General features: G+C 40.2%; 2 protein-coding genes across 2 annotated transcripts in view; one reads left to right on the top strand and one right to left on the bottom strand.

Moving 5' to 3' along the window:
- Positions 1-6,030, top strand: part of KAT6B (K(lysine) acetyltransferase 6B) — a gene marked incomplete at its 5' end in the record, with an annotated part of 8,484 nt that extends 2,454 nt beyond the window's left edge. Inside the window, 2 exons of the mRNA XM_008942718.1 lie at positions 3-192; positions 2,138-6,030. Coding sequence (XP_008940966.1) covers positions 3-192; positions 2,138-4,623 — 2,676 coding nt within the window. The remainder of the gene's footprint in view (positions 1-2; positions 193-2,137) is intronic.
- A 5,818-nt stretch (positions 6,031-11,848) lies between these two features.
- Positions 11,849-17,459, bottom strand: DUPD1 (dual specificity phosphatase and pro isomerase domain containing 1; the record flags this gene model as incomplete). The annotated part of the gene is made up of 2 exons (XM_008942717.1): positions 11,849-12,146; positions 17,239-17,459. Coding segments are annotated over 2 exons (469 nt in total), but the record flags the coding sequence as incomplete, so codon positions are not given.
- Between the last annotated feature and the right edge of the window lie 1,336 nt (positions 17,460-18,795).

Raw genomic sequence — 18,795 nt, 5'->3', positions numbered from 1 at the left:
AGCGTCCCATGCCACAGCTGGAACCTACCTGTGAGATGGATGGGGAAGATGATGACTTGAAGCCTGTGATTAGAAAAGCTTTTGAGTACCAACCTGGGCAGCAGAAACAGGAGAAGGAGGAGGAGGAAGAAGAGGAGCACAACAAAGAGGATAAAGATATTCATTGTTACAGAAGTGATGACAATTGTGCAAGTAAGCTGAAAATGTTCTTGTATGTTCACAAAATTAATTTGTCAGGTGTCATTCAAAGGAAGGCTATGTCTTTGTCATAAATCTGGACAATTTTAATGGGATGTATTTAGACATTTTTTGGTCTTAAAATATTAAGGTCTTAATACTGCTTTCTGATTAGAGGTGCTACTGGAGCCATTCATCACATGTAATTTATTAGAAATCAGTAGTGGAGTCAGATTTTTTTGGTTTGTTTCTATTGTGTTTACTTCTTTTGTTTTTCCTGACTCATTAATATTATAATCTGGTTTTTGTATTCAGAAAACTAATGTTTTCCACTCTTAAGCATTGCAGTCCATGTCGTGTTGCCAAAACCAACTTTTATGTCCCTTCAACAGAGCATTTCATGCTCAGCAGAGCAGGGGTATCACTGGAATATTGTCTAAAACTGTTTTTGTATGCTTGGTAAAGGATACAGGCAAAACGTAACATTTCATTTACACAAATGTCTTCCTATTCAGCACTGCTGGTAATTAAATTAAATGTTTGTTTCTGGGGCACAATATGTCTTCAGCATTAAGGTGCCTGTTTTTCTCCCCCCTAAAAGAGGAAGATGGTTTCCACCTTGTTCTTTCAAAACTGCTTACCTAGTTAAATTTCAAGAATATTTCCTGGCAGAGAAGCTAATGGATGGATAATGAAACTACTAATGAGGTGTTCTGAACATCTACTCATCCCTTGACCTCCTGGCACTCTAATTATGTTTGAAAGTTTTAATTCCAGAATGAATGACTGGATTCTCATGTCTGTATTGTCTCATGCCTTATTTTCTCTAAGAAGCCGGTGGGTACTATTTTAGTTTTTTCACAATTGCATGGGAAGTTCAGTCTTTGCAATCCTCAGTTCAGGGATCATGAACTGATTTCTGTTTTAAATAGCTGTGTGACTAGAGCAGCCCTGCCTGTAAATGTTGCTGATGTTACAAACCAGTGCGGAGGTACATTAGAATATTAACCTCTCTTTCCTGCTTCTCAACAGAAATTAATTAAGCTAACAGTAGCAAATTCAGTGTTTCAGCCATGTCCCAGTGGTCAAGTTTGCACTGCATTAACTAAACTGATATTTTGTATTTGTCCATGGGCCATGTCATCACACTAATTGACTGTTAGGAGTGTTACAACAGTACAGTGAAAAGCAGAACTTGGCAAAGGAGTATCACTGAAGACATTACACTCCCAAGTGCAGCATGTTACATCCTGAGAATTCTCTCTTTTTCTGGTGTATATGTAAGTGGTATCTGGGGAGAGAAAAGAGGAGAGGAGTGAGTGTGTTTACATAGGTTTTTATAGTTAGTGGATTAATTTAGTGTTCTGATGTGCTCTGTGTTTAATTTCAATTATCTTTTGCCTTTTGCCATTTATTGCAAGCTGTCTCATGATGCCCAGGAGAAGACATTAGAATGAACCTTTTTTTTTTTTCAGTGTTGGTACTAAGGCATGGTTATGTGCTTATTATTGTCCCCCAGAATGGTCAAAGAGGAAACTCCAGACTCTTATGTTATTACTCTCCAAAAAGATAAATATGCCGTAGATCGATGTCTTTATAAAAGCGCTGGCATACCTCTATTCTAAAATCAAAGCTTGATAATCAAATACTTGGACAATATTTTTGCTTTAGTTTAGATGTCTTGTGATTTAAATATCTACTATTCTTCTAGTGTATAAATGGTGGTTCTGATGGTAACAGCTAAAAGGCCACCAAACAAGAAGAATATTACATACCTGTGTAAGTGTGTTTGAGCTGTAGATATTATGTCATTCTCTTGTGGTTTGAGATCTGTTTATAACTCTTGATCCAGAGTTTCTTAATTCATTTTGGTTTTATTTTTGGGTTTATGTTTGAAGATATTGATTTGCCTGTGTAAGCTAAGACTTTTCTTTTTTCTCTTTTTTATTGCCTCCCAAAGATAATACAGAGGATGTAGCTGTGTTGGAAGAAAGCACTAAAGACAATCTTGAACCTTTAAAGAGTAAGCAGGGTTGGCCCAAAGGAGTTAAGCGTGGTCCATCTAAATGGAGACAAAGCAAAGAAAGAAAACCTGGCTTTAAGCTTAATTTATACACTCCACCTGAGACTCCTATGGAGCCTGACTATCAGGTGCTGGTGGAGGAACAGAAGGAAGTAGTGGAAGACAAGCCCTGCTCAGTTCCTGCTGTTACAGAGGAAGCGATTAAAGAGCCTGTTGAAGTATTACCACCACCAGATGATGAGGTAAAAGAGGTAGAACCTGAACCTCTGCGTCCACCCAGTGAACCCTTTGAAAAACAAGAAAATGATGTGATGAAAGCTGGGGAAGAAGAAAAGAATGTAGAAGAAGGTGGAATCAGTTCAAAAGATCAAGAAAAAGACAAATCAGAAGACGTGTTTCTGCAAAAAGAGGAGTCCGTGCATTTGGACGATCAGGAGGAGGAGGAGGAGGAGGAGGAGGAACCTTCCCACAATGAGGATCATGATGCAGATGATGAAGATGATAGCCACATGGATTCAACAGAGGTGGAGAAAGAGGAATTGCCTGGTGAAGCTTTCAAAGAAATGCTGGAAACGCAGCAGTCTTTTTTAGACGTAAATGTTCAAACTGGTAATGCAAATCAGGAGGACTTAATGGATTGTGGTGTTGACCTTGCAGCTGATGAGTGTGAAAATGACCAGAAAGAACTTGCTGCAGATTCAGACCCAGTGCCTGAATCTGATGATGATCGTACAGATAGCAACCAGGACCAAAAAGCTGGTGAAGAATTACATTGCAATTTCAAGGGAGAGAGTACAGAGACCATGGAGATCGATTCAGAGACAGTTCAAGCAGTACAGTCTCTAACCCAAGAAGCAAGTGAACATGAAGATACGTTTCAGGACTGTGCAGAGACTCAAGAGGCCTGTAGAAGTTTGCAAAACTATGCCCATAATGACCAAAGTCCCCAGATGACCACACTGGATGATTGTCAGCAGTCTGACCACAGTAGCCCAGTTTCATCTGTGCATTCTCATCCCAGCCAGTCAGTTCGTTCTGTTAGTAGTCCAAATGTTGCTCCTCTAGAGAACAGCTATGCTCAGATCAGCCCAGATCAAAGTGCCATTTCTGTGCCATCTCTACAGAACATGGAGACCAGCCCCATGATGGACGTTCCCTCCGTTTCCGATCATTCGCAGCAAGTTGTGGATAGTGGGTTTAGTGACTTGGGGAGCATTGAGAGCACAACAGAAAACTATGAAAACCCAAGCAGTTACGATTCTACAATGGGTAGTAGTATCTGTGGAAACAACTCTTCTCAAAACAGTTGCTCATACAGTAGCCTTACGTCTAGTAACCTAACACAGAGTAGCTGTGCAGTGACACAGCAGATGTCTAACATGAATGGAAGCTGCAGTATGATGCAACAAACAAACATCAATTCTCCTTCCACTTGTAATGTGAAATCTCCCCAAGGCTGTGTTGTTGAAAGGCCTCCAAGCAGCAACCAACAGTTATCCCAGTGCAGCATGGCCGCTAATTTTACACCACCTATGCAGTTAACGGAGATCCCCGAGACTGGCAATGCCAACATTGGGTTATATGAAAGAATGGGGCAGAGTGAGTTTGGAGCAGGGCATTACTCACAGCCATCTGCCACCTTCAGCCTTGCCAAACTGCAACAGTTAACTAACACACTTATGGATCATTCTTTGCCTTACAGCCACTCAGCTGCTGTAACTTCCTATGCAAACAGTGCCTCTTTGTCCACCCCCTTAAGTAATACAGGGCTCGTTCAGCTTTCTCAGTCTCCACATGCTGTTCCTGGAGGACCCCAAGCACAGGCTACCATGACCCCTCCCCCCAACCTTACTCCTCCTCCCATGAATCTGCCACCTCCCCTTTTGCAGCGTAATATGACTTCTTCGAATATCGGAATATCCCACACCCAAAGACTGCAGACTCAGATGGCCAGCAAAGGCCACGTTTCTGTAAGAACCAAATCCACCCCTCTGCCCCCTGCTGCTGCAGCCCATCAGCCGCAGATTTACGGGCGTGCTTCACAGACCGTGGCCATGCAAGGACCCGCACGGACCTTAACGATGCAGCGTGGTATGAACATGAGTGTCAATTTGATGCCAGCCCCAGCTTATAATGTCAATTCGGTGAACATGAACATGAATACCCTTAATGCTATGAATGGTTATAGTATGTCCCAGCCAATGATGAATAGTGGATATCACAGTAATCATGGGTATATGAATCAAACGCCCCAGTACCCTATGCAGATGCAGATGGGGATGATGGGAACTCAGCCATATGCACAGCAGCCAATGCAGACAGCACCCCACAGTAACATGATGTACACGCCTCCAGGGCATCATGGCTACATGAATACAGGCATGTCTAAGCAGTCTCTTAATGGCTCCTACATGAGAAGGTAGGCCCTTTGGAGAGCCGGACTACCAAGCTGGCCTATTGGATTGATCTGCACAAATATCTTTTGGAGAGTACGATTTCAAAACCAGCAATTGGTGTGAATGCAAAAACTTTTGTTGGCACCATTTTAAAGCTGTATGCAGCAGAAAGCCTTATACAAGTTTTTCTTTTTTTTTCTTTATTTCTTGTTTGGTTTTTTTTTTCGTTTGTTTCATTTTGATGTTGTGGATTTCTTTTTCATTTTTGTGGGTTTTAACTCTTTTTCTTTGGGGGGAATTAGGTGGTTTTCCATTTTTTTGGTTGATTTCATTGAGCTTGAAGTTCTCTGGAAAGGAAGAACTCTTTCTATGAACTGCAACTACACAGCAGCTGATGGTTCAGAGCCATTTTATGTGCCTGCTCCCATTAAAAATGTGGATAAATAGACTCCAAAACTATCAGACAGTACTGGATCGTGAGCTTTTTTTCTCTCTCCTTTCCCCACATGTAAATGCCTTTTAGCAGTTCTTTTATTGTATTCTTTTGTTTCTGAAGGTGACACTTCTGCATGCCGCTAATGTCTTTGTTAGTGACAGTGCATTTTGTAGTACTGTACAAGTGTTGTGCTTAACAGTAAGCCATTTCTTAATTTTTTTGCCTTGATTAGGTTACCCTAGTTTGAGGGGTAAAAAAACAGAACTATATTTTTGTTAATTATAAAACTTGTAAAAAATAATAAAGGCTGCAAAAGCTATTCACATCTTGGTTAGTTCAAAGGGTTTTATTGTTGTATGTTTAGTGTAAAGTTGAGACTATTTTCCATTTTTGTGACCAGTTTCTTTGGGGCTGGGATAGGAAAAAGGCAGCTTTCTGTTTTATAAATACTGTTATGTTTTTTGTTGATTGAAACATCTCAGTGTTTATTTGTCAAGTTTTGAAACATTTTCATATATGTCCAAATACTTGGCAGGATTTAAGAAAAAATAGTGAATTTGGTGTAAAGTTGCTATTTTATGGAAATGCCTCTAACTTTACATTTTCATTCCATCTGTAGATTTTTCTATCTTTATAAAATATTGGAGTTATTTTTTAAGGGAAAAAAATAGAGCAGTAGCGTGTGAATAGCTCAAACTAAGCTTACAGATCGCATGTAAAAAGGCAAAAGTTATTTGTGTCTGTTTATATTGCTTCCTTTTTTTGTAGCCTTTGTACCTGTACAGAGTGACTGTAAGGGCCGAACAGAAGAGGCTTGATACATGTAAAAATAGGACCCAGTGACACTCTTGTATTTATCTGTTATCTTTTTAGTCAGTCACTTAAAAAAAAAAATACACAAAAAAACCACACAAGAAACAAAAATAAAAACTGCAAAAAACAACAACACCCCACCCCCAAGCTGTACATTTTAACATAAAATAAATTATGATGAGCCATTTTTAGCCTCTTGTGTCTTGTCATAGTTTGATGTTGCATGGGAATTACCTCCAGAAATAGTGTTTGTTACAGTGCTCTCACATGCTTCATCGAAAGCCCACTGACACTGATGGGGTTTGGATTCAGCTGTTAGAGCCCAAGTGTAGGTTACTCATCATAACTGCATACACCTTGTGAAAATAAAGAGCATCTAAGATTATTTTTTTTAATAGTCTTAATAAAATATTGAATATATGTATTTAATACTTTACAAGGTTGCCAATATTTAATGTATTAAACCTTTCCTATAGAAAGCATTAATATATATATGTTAAAGGGTATATAATAGTAAGAGACATGGTGTTTGAACTGTATGTTAATGACAGAATTGTAATATCTTCCTTTGTTATTGTTGCTGGGTTAAAGATAATGCACATCTCGTGTTGAACCTCTGAGTTCTGTGTATATCCATGTGTATGTGCACACACAAACACGCACACACATAGATGAACACTCGTAATCTAGCAGTAGATGTGTAAAAAATCAAGAAGGATGTCTATACATGGAGCTCATGAGTGGACCAAAAAATTGGGTGCATGTGTACCTGCACCAGAAAGAATCCATGTAAGAATTTTTCAAAATGCTTAAAATGTGGGTGTTGCCACTGAATCGCTCCTCTAGCCCACTGATGCTGCAGTAAGGTTTCTAGGTATGGTGAGGGAGTTGTTTGCCTTGACTGGAATTTGTGTCCCCATTTGGTATATAAAGCAGCTTTATAGGTGATGTCTTTACATGCACAACAGTCAGACAAATGTATAATTCTTTAAATAAAACCCTTAAAGTGTGTGGTGTTGCCAAATCAAGAAATCAGTATTACAGATTTATGCACATAACCTGTTCAGTTTGATATGGTGGGACTGCAGTCTAAAATAGTGGATCTGAATGGGAGCTAAAATGCTTGGTCAAATAGTAATTTGGAGTAACGTGTGTTTTAGGAGTTCAGAATGCCTAATAAGGAGAGCATAATACAACAAAGATCTTTGTTCATGCATTTACTGTCAGATTTGCTTTTTTGAAGGCAGGGTGTATTCACAGTACCTAAACTATATGTGTGTTCATCTTCACAAGGTCGCTGCCAGCTTTTTTTTTTTTTGCTTGGGGAAAAAGGAAGTTGAACTCAACACAGTTAACATGCAACCTTTGAGTATGTGCAATTAGGATCTTCTATCTTTGCTGAATAATTGGATCTCAAAATGGCACTATATTTTGTAATTCTTCATTTGTGTGTTTTTACGGTGACTGAAAAAGGCACCTGGGTCTTTATCTACTGCTGTTTATTTTCAGCTTTTGAAGCCAGTAACATACAAGCAAACCTGACCTTCTTCCATTTAAGTATGTGCTGACCTGAAACAGAGCATCCTGGCTCCAGCATATTGCTAAAATTATGTACTTGCAATATATGGATTAAAAGTTGGGTGGAAAATGATGTACTGTGTGTGCACAACAGGCAAGTTTCCAAATATTTTTTGTTTATTTTTTAATTTTATTTTAGAACTGAATTTCTTTCAGGAGTACAAATGGCTCTCATACGTATTTTCCCATGGTGACTATTTAGCTGTGAATTGCAGTACTGCACTAAAACTTCTGTTTTATGAGAAGGCTGTCTTTTCCTTCACAGATCTACATGTTCTATGTATTGTGTGCCCGTTGCAGTGTCAGTTTTGACTGTGTGCCATAGCACCCTCCCTGCTGGGAGTTAGCTGTCAGTGCCTCAGAAAGAGTTCTCCCCGGGGTGGCAGGAAGTGATCCCTGTGAATACAGGGGCTTTCCCTGCCCCTGCAGTCTCAGTCTTTGATGTGACAAAATACTCCATACCACTAGAGACAGGTAAGAAGGAAATAAACTTGCCTCACTCTGCATCTGCATTGATTGCAGACCTGGCCTGTAGGTGAAGCTGGTGATGCTACTGAAGTTCATGCTGCTTGGCTGAGATAGCAACTTAGAGCAGTTGCCTGGAAGCTACACGTTACAGAATTTTAGCTTTTTTTCTGATGTAGTCTAACTGATTCTGAGAGAATGGTAGGGAAGAAAGCTGGGAAGTAAATAAGAGGTATGTTTACTTCAGAACTGCTTAATTGGCATAGCTGTACAAGCAGAGTGGTTCAGGCAAGACCTGGTTCAAGGGAAGATACTCGTCTTTGGAGCAGAACCTAGTTGATTTAGGAGCTGCTGGATGACAGTACTCCTGTCATTTTCTGTAAAAAGCTGAACTGTAGCCCTTTAGCAAAGACAAGAATGGCAAGTGTTGTTGCACTCTGCCTACCTTATCTTCTAGCAGTGGACAAAATAAAACTGATTTTTTACTAACCTTGTAAGAAGCTCTGTGAGATAAGCGGAAATAGGTTTTCTAAAGGTACAAAACTTTCATGTTAGATCACTATCTATGTCTTTTAGCTTCATAAGCTGTTTAGTTTGTCCATCAAGTAGGCTGGCTGATGGAAACAAGTTCCATTTATATACCGTGTGGTAAATAGACAGAATGTGCCTGGCACGATCTGTAGCACTGAGGGTGATGCTAATCCAGCCTGTTCTGTAGAGACCTGACACCTTTAGCAGCAAGCAAACTCACTAATGTAGTGAAGACCTGTGACTCTGGTTTTCCTCCTCTTCCCTTTACTTTTAATACTTCTCTGCATTACAACTATGTATTTCCATCCTTTTTTATGACCTATAATAGACAGCCTCGTATAGGTCAACTCTTCCATAGTGAAGCTCTGCAAGTGAGCTCTCCCATAGTGGAGCATACATTGATCGAAAGTTGTTTTAAGCTTTGTGGAGTAGGGACAGAGTTTGTATTAAGATAGAAGGTAGGATTACAGTTTTCAATTTATCATAATTTAACTTGAGTAATTTGAATTTGTGACAGTTTTTTCCCCATCTACTAAATAAGAATAAATACACTTAATCATGCCATGTTTAAGGCCTTCAGGTAGTGTGTGTAGAAACACTGGAATATGGGGTTCTATTGATTTACTTCTAGAGATAGAAATTCGGGGCTATTTTTCATCTCCATGCAAGAATAGCAGCTCCTAGTTTCTGAGTAGCTTGGAATCCTGTCCTTTGGAAATTGTCTGTACATTCTCCTGTCACTCCATCAGTATTACCATGTGCCAGTTCCCTAATCTGTGCAGGACACAATAAGTGGGAACTACTGAAGAATTCTAGTATTTTGCTTTCTGTCAGTAGTTGGGAGGCTCTTGTCAGTCTCCACCAAAAGAAGCTGGGCCTCAGGAAATTTGAATTTTTCCTGTGCATTTTCACAAGGCTCAGAATGCAAAAGAAAAACCCATCTCAGGCCCAAAAAAACCCTCTTGTTTTAATACAGTTCTGCAGGTAAATATAAATGGGCTACAAACCTCTTCCAGTTACAGCATTCCTCAAGCTACTATGCAGGATACAGGAAAAAACGACCTCTACCATGACTGAGGGAAATGTGGTTAGGTCATTGTTGGGTTTTAGTCTATCACTTGGTATGGAATCCTGTCAGTGAGGCTGATGCTGAGAGACACCCTGCTGCCCTGCGGGTGAGGGAGTTCGGCTTTCCCCATCCAGGTGGAGAGCAGAGCAGGGCCACGTGTCTGACAGGCAGGTTTGTCCAGCCTGGGAGAGGTCTGCCACGTATGGCTTCTGAATTAGATTGCAGTAGACAGTCAGGTGCTCTGAAAAGGTGTGATTGAAGGTCTGTGGCAGTGGATGGAAAGAGTTGAGGGACCCAGACCCAGAATTTTTTGACTCCTTAAACCAAAGTCACACAACTTGCTTTGAGCTTCCTTTTAGGTCTGTTTTTATTTTGCTTGCTTTTTTTTCCCCTATCCAGGTGGTGGGATACTTAATTTGCTGTAAGTCTCAGAGTTTGTGTATCTCTCTCCATGAATATTGTCCACGTTGTGATGTCTAATTTTTTTTTTTTTTAAAAGTCCCCTAGTTGTGCTTGTGTTCTGCTGTGTCTGAGAATTTGGAATTTGAAGGTAAGGTGTTTATTATAAAGATAAGTACAAATGGTAAGTCAGAGCAGTGTATAATGTGTGCCTGCAGCCATGGCTGCAGTTACTGTTTGGTCATGGATGATGTGTTGGGACTTAGGCCCCCAAAAGAAATGAATGAATAGGAAAGCTTTCATACTTGAGATGCTAAGCCTGTAAAGAGTTAACGTCTACAAAAAATGGTTTTAATTTCTGCTCAACTGTATTTGGTTTGTAGCATATACTCACATTCTCAGTGACATGTTTCTGCCCCGTGTTCCTTTTTTTTTTAACAAAAAAAAAAAGATAACCAGACTTCTAAAGTCTGTACTGCACCAAAGTTACTAAGTCGTAGTCAGCTGGTAAGGATCAACAGAAACTCTCCTGTGCTCTTGGTGCCTAGGTCATTCTTCTCAGGCACTGAGGCAATAAATTGCTGTTACATGACAGATTGAATTAGACAAAATTCCAGTGGGGAAGGTGATGACTTGCTTTTTACATCTGCAAAGAAGTCTAAACACGGGTTAATTCTGAACCTCCTCTACAGTATATTTTTAAGAATACCAAGTATTGCTGAGGTGGCAAAATTTTCATATCAAAACGCAGTACTGATAATTTGTATCAAATATAGTAAATTGAACAAGTTTAGGCAGAAAAGTAGATCCAGTGTCCCTATTTGTGTATTTTGACTACTTCTGTCAACAAATACAATTATTAGTGACTGTATTAAAGCACAATAACGTACTAAAGTAGCTAAAGCTGAGATAGGAGGAAACATTTGGACTTAAGTATAAATAGTGGTGTCTGGAAACACAGCAGCAACTTTCTCCTGGTTAGTCAGGTCACTGTGAGATATTTTTTAAAGGCTTCACCTGTGTCTCCTGCTCTTTTAATCAAGACTAAAATCTCATTAGAACTTATTTTAATCCATTATTATTTAGGAGGTTATCAGGGCTGCACAAGTTCAGTGTTGAACTTCCTCTTAGCAATGTAGAGGACATCCTATTTTTCTTGTTTATTTTTCTAGCATTTACTTTTTCCAAGCACAGGAAAAACAGGTCACAACACAATTTTCTCAGTCTTTGTGTGTGTGTGTGTACAAGTTGACTTGCACACTCTATGTATAGGACCTTTTAAAAGCAGTTGAAGCATTTAGGAAAAAGTTAAACTGCTAGAACGCCATGTAGGTATCTCTTTGAATTGTTGTCTGTTATAGCTGCGTGTGCATCTAACCTTCTCAAGGACCTTGCCTTGTTTCTGGTTTGGTCTGCTGTAGAGTCCATGGTGAAGAGTGTGTAATTGATCCTTATCTGAAGGCTCTCTAAATGCTGTGCTGCCCTAGTTTACTACTGTGAAAGAAGAAATGGAGACCACAGGGAACTGGACAAAAAGGCAAACTTCTGGAAAATGCTTCAGGACTCTGAGACTAAACTTAACAGCTTATCTGTGCCGCTGCCACCTTGGTGGTGTTCTTGCAAAATTTCTTCAGAAATGCCTAGCTTCACTCTTTTAAAGGCCATGTGCTTGGGTTACGATCAGAATCTGGGGGGTACTTGCCTAGAAGAGGGATTTTTTAAAGTTGTGCCTGCTTTTGTGCTGTCAAAGGTTTTGTTTTGTTTTTTTTTTTTTACAGAGGGTAGAATTTGTCTGTTGAAGTAAGAAAAATTCTACTAAGGCTGGAAGATTCTAACAAGACATGTTTTAAATTTGGCTTCTGTTCTTTCTCATTCTGACAGCATGTGAAATGACTTTGTTTTTCCTTCCAAGTAACAAGTGATCCTTGTGACAGTGTAATTACATACACCTTCACCTCCCCTCCTCTTACGGAGTTTCTTTTCCAGTGGCACAACACTGCCAGGAGTGATATTAGGTCGTGGTGCTTTTCTCATCATCATCAGATGGTAGGCTGGTTTTGGCGTTCCTCCTCTGCAGTGCCAGTGCTATGTCCAGTTCTCTCAGCTGCTTCAGGAAGCCCCGGTTTGGCAGAATGCATCGATGTCTTGATACTTGCTGAATGGCATCCACCACTGTCATGTTCTTATAAATCATCAGGTAAGCCAAGACTAATGTGGCTGACCGGCTGCGACCCATAGCACAGTGAACCAGAACCTTGTCTGTGGAAACAAAGAGAAATGAAGCAAAGGTGTCACCAGGTAATTTCTTCTCTCGACAGTGAAGGTTTCTGTAGTGCCCCTGCTCTGTTTGGTGCTCCGACTACCCTTGCCAACGTTTTTGTAAGGCACAACTTTTTACAGGTAGGGAAAATGAGGCTGTTAGTCTTACTGTAGTAACTAAACATCATCTACATTTGAGATCGCCCTTTTAATCCTAAACCAAGTATCTTTGAATTTATTTATGAACAAGGGTTGCAGAGAAGGCCTGTAGGCAGCAGCCTTGCATTAAGTAACATAGCGAGCCCTGCTGCAGCTTAATCTTTCATGGCTCAAAAGCAGCACAGATGTAATTCTCTGTTTGGCATAATGACCAAAGCACAAAGGTATGGCAGGGTTTGGTATGCTACCGAACTATCCTTCCATGAGGCCAAATGAGATGCTTGGAGGTGCCTTTCTCAGTTCTACAGGCTAGACAAAAAAAAGCTAACTGAATTTGATTGGGTTTTTTTGTTGCTGTTCTGACAATAACGTCCTTCAGGATCTACATTACATCACTTCATGCCCAAATGCTTCATTTGTAAAATACAGCTAACAAGGCTTTTTTAAGACTCAGTGATATTTCTGAGGGCAGAAAATAAAAAGGGCCATAGAAGTTAATAGGCTTATAACCAGGGGGATAGCAAGAAACTGTCTCTTAACTGTAGAAAAGCTTCTTTAGAAATCTCTGGCTAGTCACCCTTACCCTGTCGTGTTGAATGAAAGTAGCATTTCAGCACCAGCACATCTGAGTGTTTTATATGATTGTCTTGCAGTAGTAGCCTGTCTCATGTCCTGTGAGAGCCAAGTCTCTGCTAATAGTTTTCATCTCTGAATAAATGTGCCTAAAGATTTAGCTTTGTGGCTTTGCTTGTTGAACTTTTGACTTCCAGAGGCAGAAAAGTCTGTGGCTTCAGGTTCTAGCAAGGATGTAAGCCAAAGAGGAGCCTTCGCCATTTGCTGTATCTGGGAGAGGTGGAAGGAGAGAACACTAAGAGGGTTCAGGCCTAACTGACAGGTTTTGAAACACTTCAAAAGATTTCAAAAAATGATTCAAAGCCCTTGAGGGGATCTCACAAAGGGTTAAACTGCTGAAGGAAGTAGATTTGAAGCACTCTCTCTAACACCCTGCTAAGCTGAATTGCCACAGGAAAAAAAAAATCCCTATCAGGGCCAATAATAGTTTATCTCTGTCAGCTATGCCTGGTGAGAAGTGTTGGGTGCAAAGCCATGACTCCTGTCGATTAACTCCTTTGCTTCCAGGCATAAGAGGATGTCTTGGCACAAGTAACGTTGCTATGAAATGGCTGCATTGACAACTGCCAGCACTAGAGGATTAATGGTTACAGTCTGCATCCTAATCCCAGCAGATAGTGTTAGAGGCATCTTGGCAAAATTCCAGTCTCTCTGATAACTAAAAGTGCCTCTTCCTCTCCTGGAAAATTCTAATCCCTTCTATTATTACTGCAAATATTTGAAATGGGTCAAAACTCTCATTTGTTCAGCCGTTCATGGTTCTCTTTAGAGCTTCCCACCTTGTAAATGGGTTGCTGTTGAAGTGATAAAATACATGATAGGACAAAGGAGGCTTTGTTTTGTGTGGGTGGCAAATGCAGAGAATGTAGGAGAAAATGTACAGTTTTATATTGTACAACTATTTTTTGCCTTTGTTAACACAATTATCTGAAATGCCTCCTGGTTGTAGGAAAACAAAGTCTATTCTTCTCTGTGTATGAATATTCAAGATCTGACTGGTACTATCCTGCAGAGCCATGTCCCTTCTGTACTATTTTGTAGTCTCTTCATTTCTCATGTAAGCACCAATCTGAACCATCTCTTCCCAAGAGGGAGTCCACTCTTGCAGTCTTTGATTCTGACCACTTCTATCCTTTAATGTGTGGTTGAATATCAAGTGTAGGTGCACAGAGCCAGGGGTCTGCTGAGGGGTGACTATTTTGGTGAACTATTTTGGTCACTTGGTTTGGGCTTGTGTTTCTTGAAAATCTGTTTAGATGCAGCACCCTCTTTCCAGAGTCAGATGGAGTGATGAATGTGAAGGTGTATTTGGTCAGATGCCTTTGGTCTTTGTATGTGTCATGTATGTTTCTTCTCACATTGCTTTTTTTATTTCTGTCTTTAGTGTATTTTTTCCCATGACATCTTCACAAGAAAAGAAAATGCTATTTTCCTCTACTTTACATTCTGAGGAACTAAATCACCAAGGGAATGAGTACTAAACCTGTGGCATAGAAGGGAAGTTAATAAGCTTTTTAAATAGTGTCTTCTTTTCAGGTTAATCAGGCCTTGCTGATATAAGTTCTAAGCTGTCCTATGGCCTGAATTGTACGTTTTGGGAAATCTTTATGCACAGTTAAACGATAGTGTACGTAACTGTGAATGATTTTGAGTTTGCCTCTAAAGCCTACCCTTATAACTGAGCTACTTTCACTGTTCTTAAGTCCATCTGTGCATGCTTAAACTCTGCAAAAACTGCTCTGATCAGGGAGCTTCCTCACCATCACAAAGATACTGAACATTAAGTCAGAATTACTATATTAGCACTGTGTTTTGACAGCATCCAAATCACCAAGCTTTCTGGCCTGTTGCAGATAGAAGAGTGGCTTCTTCATTTGCATGACTGTTTGTTTCAACAACATTGACTATTGAGCATCTGCCCAGCAAAAAGCATCGTGTGAAGACATCTATTCAACTCACTTGGCTGACAGAAGGCCGCACCCAAACAGTGTGATACAGCCAAAGTAAATTCACCAACACACACGTTGTGGTCACAAAAGTCAAAACTTCTTTTTCTTTTTCCCCTATTCCCTCTCTTTGCACTCAGTCAATTTTAATGCAAAGTAGCAAATGAATGAAATTGTGTTACTGATAGAAGTATTTAGCACCATATACTGAAGTCCCGTGTTATTACCACTGAAAATAGGTACTTGGCTACTTACTATAAAACCCTGTTTAGTAACCTGGATGCTTTTTGACAGTCAGGAAGATGCACTTAAATACTCCTCCTTCTGTTAGTCACTTGAAATACAGAGCATCTTTCTGCACTAGATGCACAGTCACAATAATGCATTTATGTTGGAGAAGAGTGCTAGTTACTTGCCCCTAGTCTGCTGTAAGAGGCATCAGTCTACTCTTTAGTCTAACTTCTGGGGTTATTCCCTTGTTCTGCAAAGGTATATTGGAAAGGTGTTGTCACACATTCAGCCTCAATGTCTTCATGTGCTATGTATTCATGCCTTTATGCCTGTTTTGGGCTGGGATAGGAGATGTGCATTTAGAGTACTTTTCCCTCATGAAAAAGTTGAGAGCTTGCCTGTTTTCTTCACGAGTATTCTAATAAGTCTTGATTTTATTGGTCTCCTTCAAAAGATATAGCTATCTTGTTTAAAGACCATGTGAATGTGGCAGGCAGTGCACAGCTACAGAAATTACTGCAGCTTGTCATATCTACTTAATTGCAGACTTTTTTGTAGTTCATCCGGTCACTCTTTGATTGGATCTTGTGTTTCGATGCTGGACTGGTGCTTGATACTGTCTCAGGAGTTCCTGGACTTCAATGTGGTTTTGAAATTAAAAGGTTAATGCTCCTCACACCCCACCCAATCCCATCCTTCCCTGCCCAGATATTTATTGAGATGCAAGGTGTTTTTTTTTTCCTAGCCTTTGCTGCTTCCCTTGTCCTTGTTTTTTTACCTGAGTGCAGCAGGCAAAGGTCTGACAGGGACAGGAGGAGGGTGGGAGTGAGGAAGTCTGCATTTCTTATTTCAGCTACTCCATTTCAATACTGACCTCTGGCCTCCAGCCGTGACTAGGCACAGGTGTGTGTTAGTTATCCACTCCTTCCCAGATGCAGTGCTTCTGACATACTTTTTTGAAATGCTGGATACCTTTCTTCAGAAGCAAGTAAGCTCCTGAAGCAGTTTCTCCTGCTATTAGGACTTTGATTTTTAAAACTGAGCTGCCTTCAAGACTTTTCTCCTGAACAAGGGAAGGGACTCTTGCTGTAGACTGTATTTGCTGAAAGAGTAAAATTGTAAAGACCTGGCTGGCTACTGAGGGCAAGGCAGGTAATAGCTGGCTACAGCTGAGCTGAACAGCCTGGAACAGAAGCTGACACAAGGCTGGAAATTTATGTGACCCTCTGATATTATGGTCTTTGTTCGGAAGTTTCTCAGCTGGTTTCTGGTAAAATACCCTGTAGAGTTGGCTTGGTTTTCTTTTTTTTTTTTTTCTTTTTTTTTAAAAAAGGCATGTAGGGGGAAGGGGAAAGGAGTAGGAGGAATACTGAAAGTCAGTGTGAAGCCTAGGCTGTACCATTTCACATCAGTGTAAAGCTTTCTGATAGAACACTGCTGGAGGTCAGCAAATAATGAATTGTAGTAATCGAGCTGAGAAATTACAAAGGCTTTAATGAAATGTTTCTAGATCTCTGCTGTCAGAGTTGTTTCGGTCCCCTGCTGCTTGAGAGATGGCAGAGGGATAAATCTGTTACAGCTTGGGGGGTAATCTGATGGCCAGGTAGGAAGGTGATCTTTGTATTTGTTGAGTGAATCTAATGCTGCAGAGCATGAAGCTGTGGAGTGGCAGCCTGGAATCTCTGCAGAGCACTTGTGTTCCACTCCCACGGCTATGCAACCAACATTCTTTAAAACTTTCTTAATAGGGACTAATTTGAGGAAAAGACAGCTTAATTTATGCAATCTGTGCAATGTCTGATTGCCTCTGATGTCTTTATGAAGGAGTTAAAGCAACAATGAAAAAAAAACCCTCTTTATCAAACAGGAGACCTTAATGCAAGCTGTGATTTATCAGGGTTCTTGGTAAGGGGCTCTTGGGCTCGTCCTAGGCTCTACAGTGACAAAAGTCCTAGCTACATCACTATCTTCTCTTAAACTAGCTCCCTGCCACTGATTCTGTATTTTCTGTTACACTGCATCAGACTTGTTTTATTCCTGCCAGGTCGAATGCTGTGGAACTACGCTTACAATCAGGTGGAGTAAATACTGTACTTTTTAACCCTTTTCAGCACCATCCTTACTTCTTTCATCCTGGAGCGCGTTATCAATGAATTTAGAAGCTGAGTAAAAGAACTGGCTGAGCTGGAAAGTGGGGAGATCGTCTGCTTCCACTCCATGGTACTCCACAGGCATGTTGTGATAATACTCTGGTCCCGTGTCCACGTTGCGCTGCCCGTGGGCGGCGTTGAGGATGTGGGTGAAGCCTGCCTTCTCCAGGCTGTAGCGATCCAGCGCCGTTTTCCTGCTCAAGTAAGAGTTGTGGTGTAAGTGAAGAACCTTCTTACCCAGCAAACCAGAAAAAAAAAATACTCTCCAATGTGCTATGTTCTAAATGTTAATGAAAGTCATAATGCTTCAAAAATGCATCATTTACCATTCGTGAGATACTGTCATTCAGTGTGAATGATCCTTCTGGAGGTCAGTACTCTCTCCCGGGTCCTTAGAGCACCTTAAAAATTAATTTATTTTCCTAGTGTCTTTGTAATGTAGGCAATACTGGTTTCTCTCCTTCTTGTACAAGCTTGAGATACAGAAAGAAACAGAATTTAAAGTCATAAAAGCAAATCGGTGGCAGGACTTGAAATAGGACCCATAAATGCTTCCTTCCCTTTCTGTCCCATCAACTGATACTGCAGAACTAATAAAACAATCACTGATACACGAGTAGTAAGATGATCTGGGATTCAAAAAGATCTGGGATTCAAAAAGAACCTCTTCTCAAAAAGAAGCTTCTCTTAAAATGTTAATGAGTTTTTTTCTCCATTTCTATTTTTTAATTTTTTTTTTTTTTAAAACACACTTCTGTGGTCACAACTCCTTCAGGTTTCCTTTTGCTGACATGTTTGGTTAAACCAGAGGGCTAAAGCAAAAAGAACTAGATATGGAAATAAGATATTAACCTTCAATGAAATCTAAAAGTCGTATTATTTACCCCATATTCTAATTTATTCTTGTCCTCTCTTCCCGTTGACAAGGGAAATCAGATAGGAAAGGAAATCCTAGATTTTTTTGTCTGCCAAATAGCCACTCTAAGTACATGCCAGCAGCCTAAAATTCCTCACAAAGTGCAGAGTTTGTGGACAGGCCTGCAAAAACTTTTTCTGTGCCATTACAGAAGGCTTTTAGTTTTGGAAAGTTTTGTCCTGGAAAAGTTATCAAGTTTCATCAGTGCCCAGGAGGACTACTGAGCTCTTTACAAAAGATTGCACAGGCTTTATTCTCTTAATGTATTTTCACATGACTACTGCAAATGAATTAGTGCATGATGTGAAACAGCTTTTTCCAGCAAAAGTATTTCTTGATGAATGTCTCCTGAACATTTCAGTGTGTAAATGCAGCTGCTGTCACACAGGCTGTTGTGGTGGGCTACCTGTTGTGCTCCATAATTCTAGTGGTGACAGTTCAGAATAGTTTGAAGTTGCCTCCACCTTCCCAGCTTCTGTTAAAGTCAAAATTCCCCTCTGAGCAGTCAAGAACCTAGTGCTAAGAGCATTTAACTGGGATATAGACGCTGAAGGGCTTACCTGTGCTCACTCTTATTTAAATTAAGCTCATGATAATTGGCTGCTCAATACTCA

Source organism: Merops nubicus, unplaced genomic scaffold, assembly GCF_000691845.1.
Source record: "Merops nubicus isolate BGI_N331 unplaced genomic scaffold, ASM69184v1 scaffold26756, whole genome shotgun sequence".
In the NCBI taxonomy this organism is placed as follows: Eukaryota; Metazoa; Chordata; class Aves; order Coraciiformes; family Meropidae; genus Merops; species Merops nubicus.
Note: the sequence above shows the minus strand (reverse complement) of the source record. Positions and strands in the feature narration are given on the sequence as shown.